The following is a 21,510-nucleotide window of genomic DNA, read 5'->3' on the forward strand; positions in this document are numbered from 1 at the left end:
GCACGCATGCCAAGTTTGAAGACCCCTGTTCTAAATTGTATTTCCCCAACTTTTCAGAAATAAGACGTTGGAATTTGTGTGTTATGAGATTTGGAAATGCAGCCAAAGAGAGTCTCTTATCTTTGTCTTGTTACAAATAAATCTTCTGAACGAGCTTATTAACTTTCCACTGAGAGCATTTGTGATTATTTTCCACGTCATGAAAATAGACATTTAATAACCGGGTAAGGGGAGAAAACTCTGCACTTAATCTTTCTGTGTGATTGTCCCAGACATTCAGTGTAACATCCATTTATTTATTTAGTTTACATCCCGCCTTTCTTAATTGTTTTTATTAAAAACTCAAGGCAGCAGAATATCACCTCTTCCTCTGATTTTCCCCACTCTAAAGCGAGAAGGATTGACCTAGTTCAGGGGTCTTCCAACTTGGCCCTTTGATGACTTGTGGACTTCAACTCCCAGAATTCCTCAGCCAGCATGCCTGGCTGAGGAATTCTGGGAGTTGAAGTCCACAAGTCGTAAAAGGACTAAGTTTGAAGACCCCTGACCTAGTTGTTCAGCTAGTTTTCGTAACTAAGGCAGGACTAGAACTCATCGTCTCCTGGTGGATTGGCCCCCAAATCACCCAGTAGGCTTTGATGTCTGAGGTGGGACTAGAACTTACCATCTCCTAGTGATAGGCCCAAAGTCCTCAAGCCGGCTATCATGGCTAAGGTGGGACTAGAACTCACCGTCTCCTGGTGATAGGCCCAAAGTCAGCCAGCGGGCTTTCATGCCTAAGGTGGGACTAGAACTCACCGTCTCCTGGTGATAGGCCCAAAGTCAGCCAGCGGGCTTTCATGCCTAAGGTGGGACTAGAACTCACCATCTCCTGGTGATAGGCCCAAAGTCAGCCAGCGGGCTTTCATGCCTAAGGTGGGACTAGAACTCACCATCTCCTGGTGATAGGCCCAAAGTCAGCCAGCGGGCTTTCATGCCTAAGGTGGGACTAGAACTCACCATCTCCTGGTGATAGGCCCAAAGTCAGCCAGCGGGCTTTCATGCCTAAGGTGGGACTAGAATTCATAGTATCCTGGTGATCGGCCCAAAGTCACCCAGCCACCTTTTCTTCCTAAGGCAGAACTAGAACTCGCTGTCTCCCATTTTCCAGCCTGCAGCCTTAACCACTAAGTCAAACTCTCTTTTAGGACTTCTTAATAAACTTTTTTTTCCTCTTTGCATCAGCCCAAAGTTCTTTCTGCCTATCGTTTAGACGTCCTGCTCCTCTGGTTGAAGTGACTGAGCCATTAAGGGAGTCCCATATTAAGCGCTAACAAATTTGAAATGTGGAGCCGCTAGTCCACCTTGTTCTCTCTCTCTCTCAAATCTTCTGGAAGTTAATCTTTAGTGTTTTATTTGGAAACCTTTACCTACGTAGAGGTCAACGACGGGAAGCCTGCAGCCACCGGAGTCTCCAACCTCGGCAACTTTTAAGACTCGTGGACTTCAGTTCCCATGCTTCAACAGCACGGGTGGCTGAGGAATTCTGGGAGTTGAAGTCCACAAGTCTTAACAGTTGCCAAGGTTGGAGACCCCTGTGCCAGCAGGTTTATGGGCAGCTCAGATAATCTCAAGAACTGGGAGTCGACTGAGGCGTTACCAAGAAAGGGACAGTTAGCGTTGAGAAATGGCATCTTTGTCGGATGCACCAGCCAGCTGCTATTGGTACGTTGGCAACACAAGGGTGTAAACAGCTTGCAACTGAAGGCCCTTGTAAGCGGCACTTGAATGACCTTCAAACGGCTTTCCTAGGAAGTGCCAAGTCCTTATCGGTTTCTGAAAGCAGTTTTCACTTTTTTTTTCTTTGAACAGGGAAGATAATAACATTATTTAATGGAAAGACAATGCTACAAAGACTTATCACCACAGAGAGACCCCAAGCATTAAAAAGCATTTTATATTTCAAATATAAGCTTACTGCTAAGCTTGTAAGCCGCCCTGAGTCTTCGGAGAAGGGTGGGATATAAATGGAATTAAAATAAACAAAATAAAATAAAATAAATGCAGATAGTCTCCGACTTAACGGCCATTCGTTCAGAGACCGGTCAAAATTAGAACAGGGTTGAAAAAAGTTGACTTAACGATCAGTTTTCACGCTTAATGACCCTGGCAGCATCCCCATGGCAACTGGTTCGTATTTATGACCGTTGCAGTGTCCCTGGGTTGTGTGACCCTCCCCCCACACACATTTTTGCGACCTTCTGAGAAGCAAAGTCAGTGGAGGGAGTTAGATTCACTTAACAACTTTTTTAGTAGTTTAAGAACTGCAGTGGAAAGAAAGGTGATAAAATGGGGCAAAACGTAACTATCTCGCTTAGCAACAGAAATATTGGGCGCCATTGTTGTCGTAGGTCGAGGACTTCAACCTTTAAATATCCATTTTTACACCCACTTTCTGCTAAGCTTTTATTATATTTCTTTACGGGTCTGTACGTATTTTAAAAGGGATGCGGTGGCTCAGTGGGTTAGGACGCTGAGCTTGTCGATCAGAAGGTTGGCAGTTTGGCGGGTCGAATCCCGAGTGCCGCGTAGCAGAGTGAGCGCCTGTTACTCGTCCCAGCTTCTGCCAACCTAGCAGTTCGAAAGCACGTCAAAATGCAAGTAGAAAAATAGGGACCACTACGGTGGGAAGGTAACAGCGTTCCGTGCGCCTTTGGCGTCTAGTCATGCCGGCCACATGACCACGGAGACATCCTCGGACAAGCGCTGGCTCTTCGGCTTTGAAACGGAGATGAGCACCGGCCCCTAGAGTCGGAAACGATTAGCACGCATGTGCGGGGGAACCTTTACCTTTTACCTTACGTATTTTAATACTTGTTTGTGCCGCTCATCTAATATTTGTCTGTCTGCACTAGAATCATTTGAAAAAGAAAATTCTTGGTCGGATGCTTATTTTTAATAATGGAATTCTTCCTAGCCAAGAGACATTTAGGTTTTCCATCTTAAACAAGTGTTTCTGAAACCAGATAACTTTTAAGATGCGTGGACTCCCAGAATTCCTTGAACAGCTGGCTAGGGAATTTTGGGAGGTGAGTCCACTTGCCTTAAAGCCGCCAACTTTGAAAGAAAAAAATAGATCTAAACAAGTCACATTTTATTTTATTTTTTTTCAGTTCGATGGGTAATCGTTTTTGCTTTCTTGGAGATAAATCTGATTTTTGGAATAGTTTGTTAATTGGAAAAACATGCTATCAGTTCTGGATTTTAGGTTGAACAATTGTGAGCACAGTGTCATCAGGAAATTATTTCAATTAATGTTCCTGCTTTGCTAATTTAATTCCAGGTTCTAATACCACTAAAAATAAAGGAGGAATCCTTGCAAGAAAATGTGAATCACAAACCCACTTTCTTAAAAAGTGCAAGCATTAAAAGCCATTCCAGCTTGTCAAAGGCTTTTTCCCCCTGCATCCTGAAAAATCCTAGCCGCTATTTAATTTTTTTTAAAAAAAAAATGTCAGTAACATTGAAAACCGTGCTTAATATTATTCTGCTTGGGGACAAACGCCTTCTAATCAGGATGCATTATTTCAGTGGAATCTGGTTTCCCCATTAACTTTGCCTATCTGAAGATCGCCCGGAACACTGCGACCGTCACAAATATGAGTCAGTTGCCAAGCATCTGAAATTTTGATTATATGTCCACAGGGATGCTGCAACGGTCATAAGTGTAAAAAATAGTCAGCAGTCCCTTTTTCCAGTCCTCTTGTAACTTTGAATCTTAACACTAAGCTTTTACCCCCCGTAGATAGGGCTTGCAACTTGGGAGTCCTCCTAGATTCACGGCTCACCCTGGAAGATCATATAGTAGCTGTGACTAGGGGGGCTTTCGCCCAGGTTCGCCTGGTGCGCCAGTTGCGGCCCTATCTAGATCGGGATGCCCTGTGTACGGTCACTCATGCGCTCGTGACCTCTCGTCTGGACTACTGCAATGCTCTCTACATGGGGCTTCCCTTGAAGACCACTCGGAGGCTCCAGCTGGTACAGAATGCAGCCGCGAGAGTTGTCTTGGGAGTTTCCCGGTACTCCCATGTTACACCTTTGCTCCGCGAGCTGCATTGGTTACCAGTTGTCTTCCGGGTGAGATTCAAGGTTTTGGTAATGGTTTTTAAGGCCCTACATGGCATGGGTCCGGAGTACCTCGGGGACCACCTGCTGCCGGCGTCAACTTCCCTCCGCCCTGTGCGTTCCCACAGAGCGGGCCTCCTCAGGGTGCCTCCGGTCAGAGAATGTCGGCTGGTGACCCCCAGGGGGAGGGCCTTCTCTGTGGGCGCTCCGGCTTTATGGAATCAGCTGCCGGTTGAGCTCCGGATGGCATCGGACCTTCGCTCCTTCCGACGCGGTCTGAAGACCCATCTATTTGTACAAGCTGGCCTGGCCTGATGGGGATATGTTGGGGTCTTAATAGGATTTTTAATGGGGATTTTTATATTGTATATTGTTACCGACTGTTTTAACTGGGCTATTATTTAATTCTTTTTTAATTTTTGTATCTTGTATTTTTATGTATGCCCTGTTCACCGCCCTGAGTCCTTCGGGAGAAGGGCGGTATACAAATACAATAAAACCTAAACCTAAAAACCTAAATGAACGGTTGTAAGTTGAAAACTGCCTTGTCATCTTAGATTAAGCTATTACTGTTCTTTTTCCTAGTTACTAACTCAAGATGTCTGGCCGGGGAAGCGAATTTGCTGAGGAGGCGGTGAAGAGATATGTTGACCGCAATCTAACCATGTTCCATCGCGTCCAAGTGAGCCAAATGATCCATTTGCGGTGTTTGACAGACACAGACAGGGTAATTACACGATTACTTTCACACGTGCACACACACACACACACACACACACGGATCTCTTGTGCAAAAAATTTGTGTCGCTGGTCAAGATTTTTTGAGGTTTTCACATCGATAGCTTATGTACGATAGTGGCCAAAATTGTGGAAACCTTTTGGGAAAAGTGTACATTAGAAATGCCGCCTTTGGTTAATTTTCCACCAGTTTTTCTTCTAATTTCTTTATAACTGTAGCCTTGTTCACTTAATAATGCTATTTTATATCGCTTTCTGGGCAACCAGTCAAGTCTTTGCACCGTTGCTTTAATTTTATTACGTTTTACAAGCTCACTAAGTGAAAGAACACACAAAAAAAACCAACCGACGATAAGTGATCACATAACACACTGACAAATGTCCTCCTCTCAGCTTCAATACAGGACATCAATAACTGGATCCTACTGTGATCCGATTGGCTCATTGCCAAAACAAGATGACACCTGATTGGCTCTCTAAACGCTCGTGCTCATTGGCTACAATCAGATGAAGGAAAGCTACCCGAGATCAACCTAAGCAAGTTGTGCTTCCTTTTTCTGGTTATTTGGCTATAACCTTTCATAGAATACAGTACACGTAATTGAACAAACTTGGCTGGTCTTTTGTCCCCCGGTTTGGAGGGCTGCCCTGGATCAAGCGGAAGGGATACCGCCTTCCCATGATCCAACAGGGATCTCCTCCTTGCTAGTCGCCCCTACAGGGCGACTTTCAACCCTTTCCAGGGTCCCCCAGCGAAGCGAAACTGGACGCGGAAGACGGAGCTCACCTTCCAGACGGCCATGGCGGCCACCTCCGCAAACCGGAAGTCCTTCCGCTTTGGTGGGAAGGTAATGGCCTTCTGCGAGTCTCGGCGTACCGTCGTGCCGGCGACATGACCCATGGAAGTATCTTCGGACAAATGCTGGCTCCCTCGGTGAAGAAGCGGAGACGGTAGGACTGGACAGGGGGAACCTACACCGATTTTACTTTTTATTCTTTCTCTTTCATAGCAAAAGATCCGAGCGTCCTGCTCCATCGAGGGAAACAACGCGAGCACGTTTGAATTCTTGCAACGCTTGTGCTGCCGGGAAGGCTGGGTGCCTCTGTTTGTGGAGGCTCTCCGCGAGCAAAACATGGGCGACCTGGCTGACAAGCTGGAAAGCGTGTATCACGCCAACCTCCTCCGTAAGCTGTTTTTTTCCCCTTCTGTTGCAAATCAGGTGGTTTGGGCTCCTTGGGGGGGGCAAAAAAGTTGGGCTTTGTGAGGTTTTGCAATCCTTGGGATCACCACCCACCCACCCAAGGCCACCCCACCATCAAAAAGAAGGTCTGGAAGGACTTTGGAGGTCTCAAATAAAGAATCAAGGGCCTGGGTGCAGTGTGGATTTGTTCATCCCTGCCTAAAGTATTTGTCTTCTCCGGTAGCCAGCCCTGCAATACAGGTAGTCCTCGACTTACGACCACAATTGGGAGCGGAATTTCCGTTGCTAAGTGAGGCAGTTGTTAAGTGAGTTGAACCCCATTTTACAATCTTTTTTTGCCACAGTTGTTAAGAATAACAAGAGTTGGAAAGAAACTTGGAGATCCTCTAGTCCAGCCCCCTGCTCAGGCAGGAGACCCTATACCATTTCAGACAGGGGGTTGTTCGATGTCTTCTTAAAAACCTCCAGTGTCGGAGCACCCACAACTTCTGGAGGCAGGCAGTTCCGCTGGTTAATTGTTCTCACTGTCGGGAAATTTCTCCTTAGTTTTAGGCTGATTCTGTCCTTAAGAGACATTCTGTCCTTCGAGGATCAATGAGTTGTGAAGTGAATCTGCCTTCCCCCATTGAAGGTCGCAAAAGGGGATCACGTGACCCCGGGATGCTGCAATGCAGGTTGCCAGGCTCCTGAATTTTGACCCCATGACCGTGGGGACACGCTCTAAACGCCGCGAACCAATCATGCCCCCTTTTTCAGGGCCGTTGTTAACTGTGAACAATGGATAAATCAGGGACTCTCCAAACTTGGCAACTTTGAAGACTTGCGGACTTCAACTTCCAGAATTCTTCAGCTGGCCACACTGAGGGATTCTGGGAGTTGAAGTCGACAAGTCTCAAATGTTGCCAAGTTTGGTTAGCTGTGGGCTCAATGAATGGTCGTAAGTCAGGGAATGCTTGTATGTGGGAAAGACTTTGGGAGACAGAACCAAGGGATGCCTACCTAGGCTACGGTCAGATAAGGGAGTGTCAAGGTTATGATTTAAAAGCTAACCAGCTGACATAATGTAAGACGTAATGATGGGAATGACTCAGCAGGGTCTGTGTCTCTTTAAGAGCAAGCAGAGTTTGTGTCTCTTTAAGAGTTTTGTATATAAAAGGGAAGGATCCATAGTTGTGTACTCTCTCTTAGGTTTATTCAATTTCTATACCGCCCTTCTCCCGAAGGACTCAGGGCGGTTAACAGGGCATATATAAATAAATAACAGTACAAAAATTAAAAAGAGATTAAACCAATGCCCAATTAAAATACAATGACAATAAAATAGTAAAAAACCCGTTAAAAAAAAAAGCACGTGTATGTATATTGTTCCTGGTTTATGATATTGTAGATAGTGTAAGATAAACCACCATTTAATACAAACCACTGTTTACTGTGTTTACTCTTGGGTTATCTCAGCGCAATAAGACTGTGCACGCTCTGACAGGGAGCATAGCCCTGAGCTGGATAATTTTACGGTACATGTGGTCCTCAGCTTACGACCACAATTGAGCCCAACATTTCTCTTGGCTAAGTGAGACAGTGGTGAAGGGAGCTTTGCCCCCTTTTTATGGCCTTTCTTCCCACCGTCGTTAAACAAATCACTGCAGATGTTAAGTTAGACACACAGTCGTTCAGCGAATCCGGCTCCTCCCCCCCCCCCCCCATTGACTTTGCTCGTCAGTAGGTCGCAAAAGGGGAATCACATGACCCCCCGGGGACGCTGCGACCCTCGTAAATACGAGCCAATTGCTAAGCAGCCGAATTCTGATCACGTGACCATGAGGATGCTGCAACGGTTGTAAGTGTGGAAAAAACCATCCTAAGCCATTTTTCCCCATAGTTTTAACTGTTGTAAGTTTGAATGGTCGCTAAACGGAATGGTTATAAGTCGAGGACTGCCTGTAAAGTGGAATTAGGTTATCTGGTGGCAATTTCCTGTCTGGTTTGCCTAGTAGGGCTGACACTCTATCCTTTCCCTCTCTCTCCCCCACATTTAATGTCCGCCTGCGTGCAATGACGTCCTCCCCCAGCCTCGCAAAGGACCCCTCCAGCAGCTTCAGCACCTCCGTGCGGGTTTGTTGCCCAAGCCCGTCCTTTCTTTCCCTCACAATTGGCCGCTTCACCTGCCAATCCGCCCCCCCAGGATACGGGGGATTACCAGACTCCCGTTCAAGAAAACAGCCATCCAGCCGAAAAGAGCAAGTTAGCGGTACATCCTGAGGTATGTGTACATTTTATTTTATTTTTATTTTTGTTTCATTTCATTTCATTATTTTATTTTATATTTAATATATTTTAATTTTAATTTTTTTCTTCATTTTCTGTGTCTCTGTGTGTGTGTATTCTGCCTTCATTATTTTTACTAATAACTCAAGGCAGCAAACGTGTGTGTGTGTACACACACATATATATACACACACATATACATACACATACACACACACACACAAACATATGTATATATATTTTCTGCCTTCATTTTTAACCAATAACTCGAGGCAGCAAACGTGTGTGTGTGTGTGTGTGTGTGTGTGTGCGCACATATACACACACACACACACACACACACATACACATATGTATATATATTTCCTGCCTTCATTATTTTTACCAATAACTCAAGGCAACAAACATATCCAACACAACATTCCTCCTCCTGTTTTTCCTACAACAATAACCCTGTGAGGTGGGTTGAAATAAAAGAGAGAGGAAAAAAAAGAAAGAAATGCAGCTCAAAGTAATCTAGCCAGTTTTCATGGCTAAGGCGAGACTAGAACTCACCATCTCCTGGTGATTGGCCCAAAGTCACCCCAACCAGCTTTGTTGCCTAAGACGGGACTAGAACTCAACTGTCTCCCACTTTGTAGCCTGGTGCCTTTACCACTGGACCAGACTGTCTGTTTCTCGTTGCCAATTCTGTGCCTCGGTCATGGTAGGGTGGGAGGCAGAAATCCGATCGTCCCAGGCTTATGGCTTTGCCTCCTTTATTTATATTTCCTTTCTCCTAACTGCCACTCTTCCTTAGAGATGGGTAGCAGACAGTATAATCAATGTATGAAAACTCCCTGTAATCCCTTAATTTGGGGCAGAGCTGGGACAGCTAGATGGAGCTGAGCGTTTACTAGCTGGATGCCCTTCCTGACTCCTCAATGGGAGTTCACAGTAGATATTTTCTCTTTGCTCCCTGATTGTGAAACATCTGTCGCTGCCTGGGATCGAACTGTCAACTTTCTGAGTGGGAGACGAATGTCTTCATCATTAGGTCACTGTGCCAGATAATATATATAAATGTATATAAATAAATATCAGTATAAATATTTTTAGGGGGACACGGTGGCTCGGTGGGTTAGGACGCTGAGCTTGTCGATCAGAAGGTCGGCAGTTTGGCGGGTCGAATCCCGAGTGCCGTGTAGCAGAGTGAGTGCCTGTTACGCGTCCCAGCTTCTGCCAACCTAGCAGTTTGAAAGCACATAAAAATGCAAGTAGAAAAATAGGAACCACTCTGGTGGGAAGGTAACAGCGTTCCGTGCGCCTCTGGTGTCTAGTCATGCCGGCCACATGACCACGGAGACGTCCTCGGACAAGCGCCAGCTCTTCAGCTTTGAAACGGAGATGAGCACCGGCCCCTAGAGTTGGAAACGACTAGCCACGCATGTGCGGGGAAACCTTTACCTTTACCTTTATAAATATTTTTATATAATATAAATTACACACACACACACACATACACACACAGAGGCAATCTATAAAATTAACATAAAATTAGCACTCATTCCCTCCTCCTTTGCAGAGCACAGACAAAGGAGAGCCGGGTTTTTCCTCTACTTCCGACGACGGCCATTCGGCATCTAACATTGGAGCGGCCGCCGGAAGGGACAGAGCCACCGAGTCTCTAAATCCGTATAGTAAAAATGAGGCTCTTCCGATCCCAGGTTTCGTGGAAGAGAGGCCGCTTCTCCCCCCGACCACGCCAACCTCAGCTGCGGGGGGTCCCGTGCAGCAGAAGTGGGACGGGCGCCAACACCGCCCGGTGACGGTGAAAAACGGGCGTTTTGGGAATGTGCCCCACCCACATGATAGCGGGAGAGTTTCACCGTTGCCCACTGGCACGTCTGGTAATCAGCCAGAAGAGGATTATTATTCGAGCGATAGCGTCTTGTTCCCTTTGCCTGTTCAGAGAGAGGATTTGGGGGCGGAACGCAAGGTGGGGGCGGAACGCAAGGTCCACGCTCTCCGAGGAGATGCGAAGCAGGAAAAGCCGCTGGTTGTGGACAGTCGCCTGGACAAAGAGGAGAAAAATCTGCCAGGTGAAAAACTGGGCGCGAACCCCCAAAGGGGATGTTCACATAGACCAGGGGTCTTCAAACTTGGCTCTTTTATGACTTGTGGACTTCAACTCCCCTACATGCTTGCAAGTTTTTGCAGGCTGTCCTCAACGTACGGCCATAATTGAGACTAGAATTTCAGTCTCTAAGCCGGGCCGTACTTATAAGTAAGCCGGGCCCAGTTTTACTACTGTTTATTCCGTGGTTGTTGTTGCAAATCGGGCGGTCGTTAAGCGAAACCCGGCTTCCCCCCCCCATTGACTTTGATGGTCAGAAGCCAGCTGGGACCCCGGGATGCTACAACCGTCGTACATACATGCCGGTTGCCAAGCATCCCGTTTTTGATCTGTGGGGATGCTACAACGGTCGTAAGTGTGAAAAATGCTCCTAAGTCATTTTTGTGACTGCCGTTGTAACTTCGAACGGCCGCTAAAGGAAGGGTTGTAGGTCGGGGGGACCCCCTTCTGGTTATTTGCGCTCAATGTAGTGCTGTGCTTCGTATTTGGTGTTTCATGATGCGCTCCCAAAGGGGGAGGGCGTGGCTCTTGAATGCTCAGAAAATGCATAGTGTGTAGTGTGCAACTGGTGTGTTAAATAAATCGTGTTGCCCTATTGTTTCTCTGCAGCTTCCTCTAGGTCAGCAGAAGACCAGACGCGACTCTTCGTGGATCCTTCGTCTCGCAGCTCTCCAGCAAACGGCGCCCAGCCGTCCTTTACCCAAACGGGAGCCAAGCCTCGCCGTCCGGTCCCCAGCCCTGTGTCCGAAAGTCCGATTCGTCTTCCGCCTTCCGATTTGGACGGTTCCTCTTCCGTCGAAAGAAAGCCACTGAAGCCTGGCATGGGGCTTTCAGCTGGAGGCGAGAGAGAGGACATTAAACTTCCCGTGGAAGAGAAAGGATTTGGGGCTCAAACCACCATCACAAGCGCCGTGGCAGGGCGGCCTGAGGCGGTAGGTTGGAGAGGAAGAAACGGGGGATGTTGGGCACTAATGGTGCCCCAGGAGAACAGCAAGGGGACATCCGCATCCAGAGAAGGATGTAGGAAGCTACAAGTAGTTCTCAACTTACAACCGTTTCTTTAGCGACGGTTGAGAGTTACAACAGCTCTGAAAAAGGGGACTTCCGGCTGGTCTTGGCATTTGTACCTATGTAACATCTCCATGGTCATGTCAAAATTGGGACGCTTGGCAACCAGCAAGTATTGGCGACAGTTGCAGCATCCTGGAGTTACATGATCATCCTGGGCAATCTTTTCAGCCAGCTTCCAGTCAGCCGAGTCAATGGCAAAAGTCGAACCGGCTTAATGGTTGCAGTGATCCACTTAACGCCGGTTGCAAAACGAGATCCTAAAACTCGCTGTCTCCTGGTGGTTAGCCCAGCCAGCTTTTAGATCTTTAGGCGGGACTAAGAATCACCATCCCTTAGAGATTGGTCCAAAGTCACCCAGCTGGCTTTCATGCCTAAGGTGGGACTAGAACTCTCCATCTTCTGGTAATTGGCATAGAGCTGGGGTAGGCAACCTTGGCTCTCTTATGACTTGTGGACTTCAGTTCCCAGAATTCCTGAGCCAGTATGGCTCAGCTTGGAAACTTCTCCCTTTCCCCTCAGCATGGCTGGCTCAGGAATTCTGGGAGTTGAAGTCCACAAGTCATAAAGGGGCCTAGGCCAGGGGTAGGAAACCTTGGCTCTTTTATGACTTGTGGACTTCAGCTCCCAGAATTCCTGAGCCAGCCACGCTGAGGAGAAAGGGAGAGGTTTCCATGCTGAGCCATAGTGGCTCAGGAATTCTGGGAGTTGAAGTCCGCGAGTCACGAAGGGGCCATCGTTCCCCCATGCTGGCTCAGGAATTCTGGGAGTTGAAGCCACAAGTCATAAAACAGCCAAGGTTGCCTACCCCTGGCATAGAGTCACCCAGCTGGATTTCATGCCTTTAAGGTGGGACTAGAACTCTCCATCATCTGATGATTGGCCCAAAGTCACCCACCCGGCTTTCATGCTTAAGGCGGGACTACAATTCACCATGTCCTGCTTTCTAAAGCGGCACTTTAACCACTAAACCAAACTGGTTAATATTTACGGCCCACTTACTGTGCTGGTTAACATTGCCTCAGGCGCTTCTAGCACATTGTGGATCTTTCCTCAGATAGCCTTATTTATTTATTAGATTTCTCTCCCCCTTTTTCCTCTGGGAGCTTGGGCGTTGGCGAAGAACTCCCTTATCTTGTTGCAAGGATCCTGTAAGGTGCTTTTTCAAGAGGCGAGTGGACTTTCTTTTGTTTTTCCCGGAAAACTTTTTGCTTTCCGCCCAAGAAGCTTCTTCGGTCCAGACTGAACGGCGGAGGGTTCAAGGATTGATATTCCTTGCCACCAGCCTTCCATCCTTCTCTGTTCAGTCAGAACCGAAGAAGCTTCTTGGGCGGGAAGCGAAACGTCTTCAAGGAAAAACAAAAGAAAGTCCAGTCGCCTTTTGAAAAAGCACCTTGGGGACCACCGTGAGTTGGACGACTGGGGGAAAAATAAAAATAAAATCTCCACTTAGACCACGGGTCAGCAACCCGCGGCTCTGGAGCCGCATGCGGCTCTTTCAGCCTTCTGCGGCTACCAGCCATTTGCAGAGACAGAGAGGGGCACTTGTGCTTCCCTTCTCTCTCTCTCTCTCTCTCTCTTTCTCTCTCTCTTTCTCTCTCTGTCTCTGTAACTCACGCTGTTCTCCAAGAAGCTGACAAGCTTATTGGTCGGGGCTCCTGCCTTTGCTGCGTCTCCGCAGGAAGCAGGAGAAAGCACGGCAGGAGAGCCAGCCCAATAAGAATGTGTGTTGGCTTGTCCAGAACAGCGTGAAGCCAGCTTGACAGGTGAGCAGAAGATCGGAGAGAGAGAGAGCTCATGCACAGCAGCCTCTATTTCTTTTTAATTAAACTCTTCCATCAAGTGAGTCTTGCGGCTCCCAGTGTCTGTTTTTTTTTCCCTGTGGGAAACGGGTCCAAGTGTCCCTTTTGAGTGTTTAAGGTTGCCCAGCCCTGCCTTACACAATGAACAGGGACCTTTGCTTTACCTCTTTTTTCTGTTCCCTGTAGGGGATAGAGAATCGGCCGTCAGCTGTCCGGGATCGTCAGAGAGACAGTCACATCTTTCACAGCAACCGGAGTGAGGACGATATGCCTTCCAAGCCAGGCGTTCTGTCTTCAGAACATACTTTGGAGTCCAGCAAACTCCGCTTAGATGACACTGGAGAGCCCAGCAACTTGTATTCTGGTTCCTCAGAAAGAATACGCATGAGCAAGAACAGCGACTCCATTTTGGGGAGCGCGAGCGACAGCGACCCCATTTTGCTGAGTAACAGCAGCTCAGCCGGCAGTTCGGCCACCAGTACCCTTTGGGGAAGAAGCCAGGCGAGCGGGCCATTTGATGCTTCCCTTCCAGCCGAGGTGGACCCTGGTGAAGAAGACACGTCCCTCAGGAGCCACCACGTGCGAGTGGAAGAGAATCGAAGTGTGGATCTGATGGGGGTTCCTTTGGATGTGGCCTCCTCGCGGCCATCTCCCAGGGGCCCCCCAGATTCAGCATCCGGTGGTCAGCCAAAGAACGAAGCCAAGGGCCAGGCTGGCCCTTCTCTCCCAGACGAGAAAGCCGAGGTTGAACCTGAGGATTGTTTAGACAATTCTCGGCTGCTTTTTGCCGGGTTTGTTCTGGCAGCTTTGGCAGCTGCGGCTTTTGCGCTGTATAAGAAGAAATAAAAGACACTGGAGTCGCCGAGCAATTGTGGACCGGCTGAAATTCATGTCCAGCCACCACCTCTTCCTACCAATGCTCGATAACTCAACAGAAGGGAAGCAGTAGGGACGTGCTTACTTTAGATTGCTTTCTGCCACTGGTGCGTGACGCTCCTAGCAGTGCCGAACTGTATCCTCAAAAACAAGCTGTCATGGTTCCGACAGATGAAACTCTTCAAAAGAACTTCGAGGCATTTGTTTACCTTAGAGGATCTTTTGTTCGAATAGCAGAACAGCGGCACTTACATAATTGAAGCCAAAAGCCGAATTCCCCTCCCTTTGGCACCTAGTATCAAAGCATAATTCCCTCCACCAATTAACAAGTCATAAATCACATTCCCCAATTAGCTTGAAGCGCAGGCTTCCTCTCCAGCCCTCCAATTCTTTATCAGCTCTGGGCTCAGTAACCTTGATTCTCACGCTACGTTTAGTGTTGTTATGACTAGCTGGACTCTCATTCACATTTCCCCACCTCCCAACATCATCTAACTCTTAAAGCGAAAGGGAAAAAGATGGCTACATTTCCATCTATCGTCGGTGCAAAAACATCCGGCGTTGGCAGCATTGACACAAGCCTTGCTTAATTTCCTCTAATCTGCTTCGGGGGTCACCAGTGATGTTTTTTGACCCAGGATATTTCAGATCGGTCAGTTCAGCGGCCTACTTCCCCCAAATAGCCAAGCGGCTCAGACTTAATTCTGAAAAATCACCAGAAAAGCAAAATCTGGACAGCTCACTTCCACAAAGCTAGCAAAGGAAATGGCGGAATGTCGGTGGGTTTTTTCATTTTTATTTTTAAATATTTTTTTAAAAAAGTCACATCGCAAAGAATACACCGGCTGACATGGTTCCAACGGGTAGATCTTTTGGATCGTGGCTTAGAAAAGAAGAAGTAAGTGGCATCTTTAGTTGGGAGACTAAATATGAATATGCAAGACGTCGTTGCTGAATCGTTAGAAACCAGCGACCCGTTCTCCAGGTCTGGAAGTTTTCCACAATTAACATCGGCTTCATGGAATTTAGGGGAAAGCAGTGGTCTCCCAACGACGTCTTTGTGAACCCTTGTTCTTTCCTTTGTCCATTTCTTGGAAAGAAGGAGAAAACCAGGCGTTCAAAATCAAAAAGGAAGTTCGTCCTTCAATTTCACCGGTCTACGAATTTGGGGGATGGATTGACCTCGGAGATAAAATGTGTTAATCCTTACGTTATTTTGATGAGACGAGTTAGAAAACAGGCGACAAAGTGCTGGTTGGCTAAAGTTTTCAAGATGTTTCACGGTAAAGATTTATAGACGGGTGAATCTATTTGCCCACAAGGGAGGGATGTGTCTGCTGGTCAGGATGCCTCTTAACATCTCAACAAAGTACGGTAGAACAGTCAAAATGATACTACAGGGAAATGTATAAATTTATCTTCACTTTTGAGACTTAAGATGGTTACCTAGCTGTAACTTATTCTTTTATTGCAAGGTACATTTGTCCTGGTCAGATCTAAGCACCATACGGTTACATCTGGTGGCTTGCGAAAGTGCCGTTGCCTAACGTTTCCTGGGAACAGTTGGGTGATATTTTCCCTCAAAAGCCACGATGCCACAAAACTGTGTAAACAATGCAGACAACCTTCTGCCGCACTTCCGGCAAAGTTACATTTGCATCCCAAAAGTGCAGTATGACGGCAGTGGTTGAAAAAAAAAAAAGGCACACCACCTATATTTTGGATGCAAAGAGTTGAGCCCCTCATTATTGTCGCATTACGTGTGCGAATTATCGTCGGGGCTGAACGAGAAGAAAAAGCTCTTTGCCTTTCGCAGTCCCAATGGTGTGCAGGGGAACACACACACACACACACACACCGCAAATCATAGTAGTGACTACGGTTTTTTTGCATGCTTCCCCCATTTGCAAAAGGGATCTCAGGAAAGAAGGAAGTGGACTGTGGAATATCCGCTGCGTCCTGTTCCCCTTATGGTGAGGACTTGCCAATTCCAGATCCACCAGGATCCTGTTCCCTAGACTCAAATGATGGTAAAGACGACGAGCAGGATGGAGCCGATCCGGGACCGTTGATGTCAGTGGATCCAAACTTTAGCCCATTGTAGGCTCCTGCTGAACTACATCTAATTTCACAGAGTCAGCTAAACGAGAGGTCCCCAACCTATTGGCCGCGGCCCACTACCGGGCCGTGGCCTCTTGGCCACTGAGCTGCGTGAGTGGCCCCCTTGCGCCAGCGGTAGCTGAGCCTCGAGTATTGCACAAGCTGAGCTCTGAGCTGCGTGCCCGTGCTAGCCGAGCCACAAGCCTTTCACTGACGCTAGCCGAGCTGTGCGCTGCGCTAGCCGAGGCAATAGCCTCGCCGGCGCTAACCAGACTGAGCTGCATGCTGGCGCTGGCAAGCTGCATGCTGCGCACAGGTGCTAGCAACCCCATTTGCAGAGTGTGCCTGCCCAAGCGTGCATGCATGCTCACACACCCCCTTGCGCCAGCAGTAGCTGAGCCCCGAGCCTTGCACTAGACAAGCTGTGAGCAGTGTGCCGGCTCTAGCTGAGGTGCATGGCTTTTGCCACCGCTAGCTGAGTCTCGGCGATGCTAGTCGGGCTGCAAGCTGCGTGCCGGTGCTAGCTGAGTCATGTGCCGGTGTTAGTTGACTTGTGTGCTGGCGCTAGCCGAGCCGTGCACCGGCGCTAGCAACCCCATTTGCAGGGCGTGCATGCTAACGCCCCCGTTTGCACGCATGCAGCCGCATTTGCGTGGGTGCGCATGCGCGCATAAAGGTGCCTGCCCCCCCCCTTTCCCACTGGACCGCCAACCCAAAAAGGTTGGGGACCCCTGAACTAAACAACCTGGTCAGGAATATGGAATTGCCTAAGAATAAGGCAGAACTGCTGGGCTCCAGTTGCAGAATGCTGTCAACGAATAAATGATGTCAAAAACCAATCCGTGGAAAGTTACGTTATTGATACCAATAAAAAGAAAAATTTATAATGACTGGTGTGACACCATTCTCATTGCTGTATCACTTTTTGCAGAAAAGCTATGGAGCATAATCCCATCTCCCTCTCTCGTAATTATGAATTATTTTGACGCAATTTTGAGCTGAAGCTGTATCTTGGAAACTGGAGCCAGTTAATACTCAGGACTTAAATTTTCCTTTTATTAGTGACCCAATTCTGGTAAAATTAAGCTTTCATCTCCGAGGCTTTCTCTTTGTAGACCAGTGGTGGGATTCAGCCGGTTCGTACCCATTCGGCCAAGAGCCTTGGTGGAGCAGTTGGCTAATGCCTCCTTAAGTAACACCAGCTGCCTGCAATTAGTGCAGGTTCGAGTCCCACCAGGCTCAAGGTTGACTCAGCCTTCCATCCTTCCCAGGTAGGTAAAATGAGGACCCAGAATGTTGGGGGCAATTAAGCTGACTTTGTAATAATGCCGCTTGGGGGGGCGAAAGCCCTAATAAGCAGGCATATACATAGAATGAAGGCTACTGCTAAGCTTGTAAGCCGCCCTGAGTCTTCGGAGAAGGGCGGGATATAAATGGAATTAAAATAAAATAAATAAATAAACTGGTAGCTTTTTTTTTTTTTCCTGCTCGGGCCCAGCATAGGACTTCCGGAAGCAGCATACGCGCAGAGAATCGGTTGTCCCCCTATTTGAATCCCACCATTGTTGTCGACCAGTGCTTACAGGAAAAGCCTGTAACTCGGATTGCCGTCTTCGGGAATTTTATCCATTGATCTCAGTGGAAACGGAATTTCTTCGTTCTGGGTTGGTTTGTTTTTTGTGGATTTTTTTTCCCTGCAGAGGAGATTAAGGCGTGCAATCTTTGGAAAGTCATTTGTTCCCAGCCATTAAATGGCAGGGAATCCTCAATTTACAACTGTAATGAAGGGCTGGGATGAGTCTGCTGCGGCGTCCCTTGGTTAAACGGTTATAAGTCGAGGACTGCCTGGCACCCACAAGGGCCCTCTTTCCATCCTACTAAGAATCGGGGGGGGGGACATAAAGGCTGAGTTTCTTGCCTGCTTAATGAGCAAGTTTTCCTTGGAAACAAGAAGCATGCTGGCTAGGGGATTCTGGGAACTGAGTGCCACGTGTCTTAAAGTTGCCAGGTTTAAGAAAAACTGATTCGGTGTGTTGTGTGTATCTCTCTATACTCCATCTGCCCAGGAATTAATCAGGGTGTGTCCACCTGACTCGCATACATGTGTTGACTCATACTGATTATGGTCCCTATTAAATAAAAGTAATGTTTTCTATCTACTTCTGATAGTTTGTCAAACCAAGGTCCAAGTTCCTTGACATTATTTCTTTCGGTTGGGGAAAATTAAACCACGGAGACTCCCGAATCGAATCAGCTTGCGTGTGGCCATTAGCCAGCAGAAAGAACGAATGAAGAAAATAATTTTCAAAGACCCAGAAACATCCCCAGATAAATAAGGAGCGTTGCGTAGAAAAATACGCTCAAAATCTTCATTTTTATTTGCTTAACACTACGCTGAGCTCTAGAATTATAGAGTTCCTGGCAAAATTATAGATCCCTTGAAAAGAAAAATCCTGCTAGAGTTCCCTCCCATTCTTTCCTGTATACCTGATCACCAAACTTTCACATGCTGATTAAAAGTTATTGGTTGGAAAAAAAATGTGTCGTTCCTTCATTCCTCCCAGTTTAATTTCCAGATTAATTTTTGCTTGTGACAACAAGCTGTTGTGTAGATAAATTTTGGGTGGGTGGGGAGCAAGACTCCAATGCTTCAGATTTATATTTAATTTTATTTTATTGGATTTATATACCGCCCCTCTCCCGAAGGACTCGGGGCGGTGTACAGGGCAATTAAAACACAATATACAGCACATAATATACAAAAATTAAAATAAATTAAACCAAGTAGCCCAGGCAATAAAACACGTTCTAAAATTTAAAATTTGGAAATATTTGAGTAGCAATTTTTCAGAGAAACACCAGACTTTGTTTTGCTATAGTTCAGGGGCGAGCGAACGTTCGTTAAGTGGATTTTGACCCATTTTACGACCTTTCTTATTTATTTATTTATTTATTGATGGGATTTATATCCCGCCCTATCTCCCGAAGGACTCAGGGCGGCTAACAACAATGTTAGGTGCACCACTGCAGCTGTTAATTTAGTAACGCGGTGGTCAAATGAAGCTGGCTTCCCCATTGACTTGGCTTGTCAGAAGGTCGCAAAAAGTGATCACGCGACTCCAGGACACTGCAACCGTCATAAGTACATGCCAGTTGCCAAGCCTCTGAATTTTGATCACGTGAGCACGGAGATGCTGCACCGATCGTGTGAAAAATGGGTCATAAGTCACACTTATTTCACTGTTGTTGTAACTTTCAACAGTCCCTAAGCGAGTTGCTGTAAGTCGTAGCATGTTGCGGTGATTTGAGCTGCACTGTGTCTTCAATCCTTGCAACTTCCTTGTTGGTTTTTTTTGTTTGTTTTTAAGTAAGATACTGAAAGCATTTCTGTAGTTTTGTAAACCAGGACTTCCCTTCTGACATATTTTGATTTTCGTTGGCCTGCAAAAAGAAGTTTGCATGTTTTCGTTCAGGGAGAGGTGGCCAAGATGCATAGGCAGGAAATGGGTTTGGGCAAATTCCCCCCAAATAAGGATTTGAAAATTAAAACACTCAAAAGAGGAAGTTCTGTGAAGTAATAAGAGTCACTTTACTGTGGAGTCAAGCTAGTTATTCTGGCAGCTAACCCTTGAATGTCAGAATTGTCAGAAAAGTTGGAAACCCAAGTCGGAGAAATACAGGTAGTCCTCGAATTACAGTAGTTCACTTAGTGACTGTTTGAAGTTGCAACAGCACTGGAAAAAAATGACTTGGTGACCATTTTTCACACTTATGACCATTGCAACATCCCCGTGGTCATGTGATTTACATTCGAATGCTTGACAACTGACATTTATGACGGTTGCAGTGTTCCAGGGTCATGAGATCCCATTGTGACCTGACAAAAGTCAACTGGGGAAGCCAGATTCACTTAACAACCATGTGACTCAACAACTACAGCGATTCACTTAACAACCATGGCCAAAAAAAGGAATAAAATGGGGCAAAATTCACTTAACACGTTTCTCACTGAGCTATACAGTTTTAGGCCTCAATTATGGCTGTACGTTGAGGACTAGCTACACGCTGCCAGATTTTTAGTTGCTCACCACTTGATGTGTGAAAATCTTCACTTACCTAGATGTACTGAAATCCGTTACTTCCAATGGTTCGTTTAGCGACCATTTGAAGTTACAGTGGCACTGCAAATAAATGTGTTTCAATCAGTCCTCACACTTATGACCGTCACAGCATGTCTTAGAGTCACGTGATCAAAATTTGGTTGCTTGGCAATCAGCGGGTGCTGCCATTGGATTGTTGTGAAGCCGTCGCTGAGTGAAGCTTAAAATAGTAAGCTTAAAATAGGGCCCTCCGGATTCCTTTACTCTGCCGATCTGCAAATGCTGTCAATGCAAAGCTGGCTGTAAAGTTACAGATAGTCCTCAACTTACAATGGGTCATTTAGTGACCGTTCAAAGTTACGATGGCACTGAATCAATTGACTCGGGACAGTTTTTACACAACGACTGTTGCAGCATCCCCAGGCTCACGTGATCGAAATTCAGACGCTTGGTGACTGAGTCGCATTTATGACGGTTGCAGTGTCCCAAGGTCACGTGACACCCCCCCCTCCTGATCAGCAAAATCAATCTGGGTAAGCCAGAAGCACTTAACAGCCCTCTTAGTAACTTAACAAACACAACGATTCACTTAACTAGGGCGAGAAAAATCGAGAAAAATCGGAAAATGGGGCAAACTCGCTTCACAAATGTTTCACTTAGCCGCCAAAATTTTGGGCTGAATTGTGGTCATTAACTCGAGGACTACCTGTTCTGAGGCCTGTTCTGTATACATTTCCCCTTATTTAATTCAATTCACATGCTTGAATGTGTATTAATGGGAGCTGGATTGGAAGAAGGTGAGCATAATTTTAAAAGTGGAGGAAGAAATATCAGGCTGATAAGACTTTTGATAGGGGAAACTGCAAAGGATTTGCAAGGTCTGGTAATAAAAAGGAGCAGAGTGGAAAATAATAGGACTAATGATTAGATAGATGATAGATAGATAGATAGATAGAAAGATAGATAGATAGATAGATAGATAGATAGATAGATAGATAGATAGATAGATAGATAGATAGATAGATAGATAGATGATAGGTAGATAGATAGATAGATGATAGATAGATAGATAGATAGATAGATAGATAGATGATAGATAGATAGATAGATGATAGGTAGATAGATGATAGATAGATAGA

The 21,510-nt window shown here is 46.5% G+C and overlaps 1 protein-coding gene across 1 annotated transcript in view; it reads left to right on the forward strand.

Moving 5' to 3' along the window:
- MAVS (mitochondrial antiviral signaling protein) overlaps positions 1-18,795 on the forward strand; it is a 23,243-nt gene extending 4,448 nt beyond the window's left edge. The window contains exons 2-7 of the mRNA XM_081332193.1: positions 4,690-4,831; positions 5,853-6,027; positions 8,114-8,304; positions 9,874-10,390; positions 11,035-11,357; positions 13,482-18,795. Coding sequence (XP_081188319.1) covers positions 4,703-4,831; positions 5,853-6,027; positions 8,114-8,304; positions 9,874-10,390; positions 11,035-11,357; positions 13,482-14,141 — 1,995 coding nt within the window. The 5' untranslated portion in view covers positions 4,690-4,702 and the 3' untranslated portion in view covers positions 14,142-18,795. The remainder of the gene's footprint in view (positions 1-4,689; positions 4,832-5,852; positions 6,028-8,113; positions 8,305-9,873; positions 10,391-11,034; positions 11,358-13,481) is intronic.
- The last annotated feature ends 2,715 nt before the right edge of the window (positions 18,796-21,510 follow it).

The sequence above is a fragment of the Vipera berus genome, assembly GCF_964194415.1.
Source record: "Vipera berus genome assembly, chromosome: 7".
Taxonomy (NCBI): Eukaryota; Metazoa; Chordata; class Lepidosauria; order Squamata; family Viperidae; genus Vipera; species Vipera berus.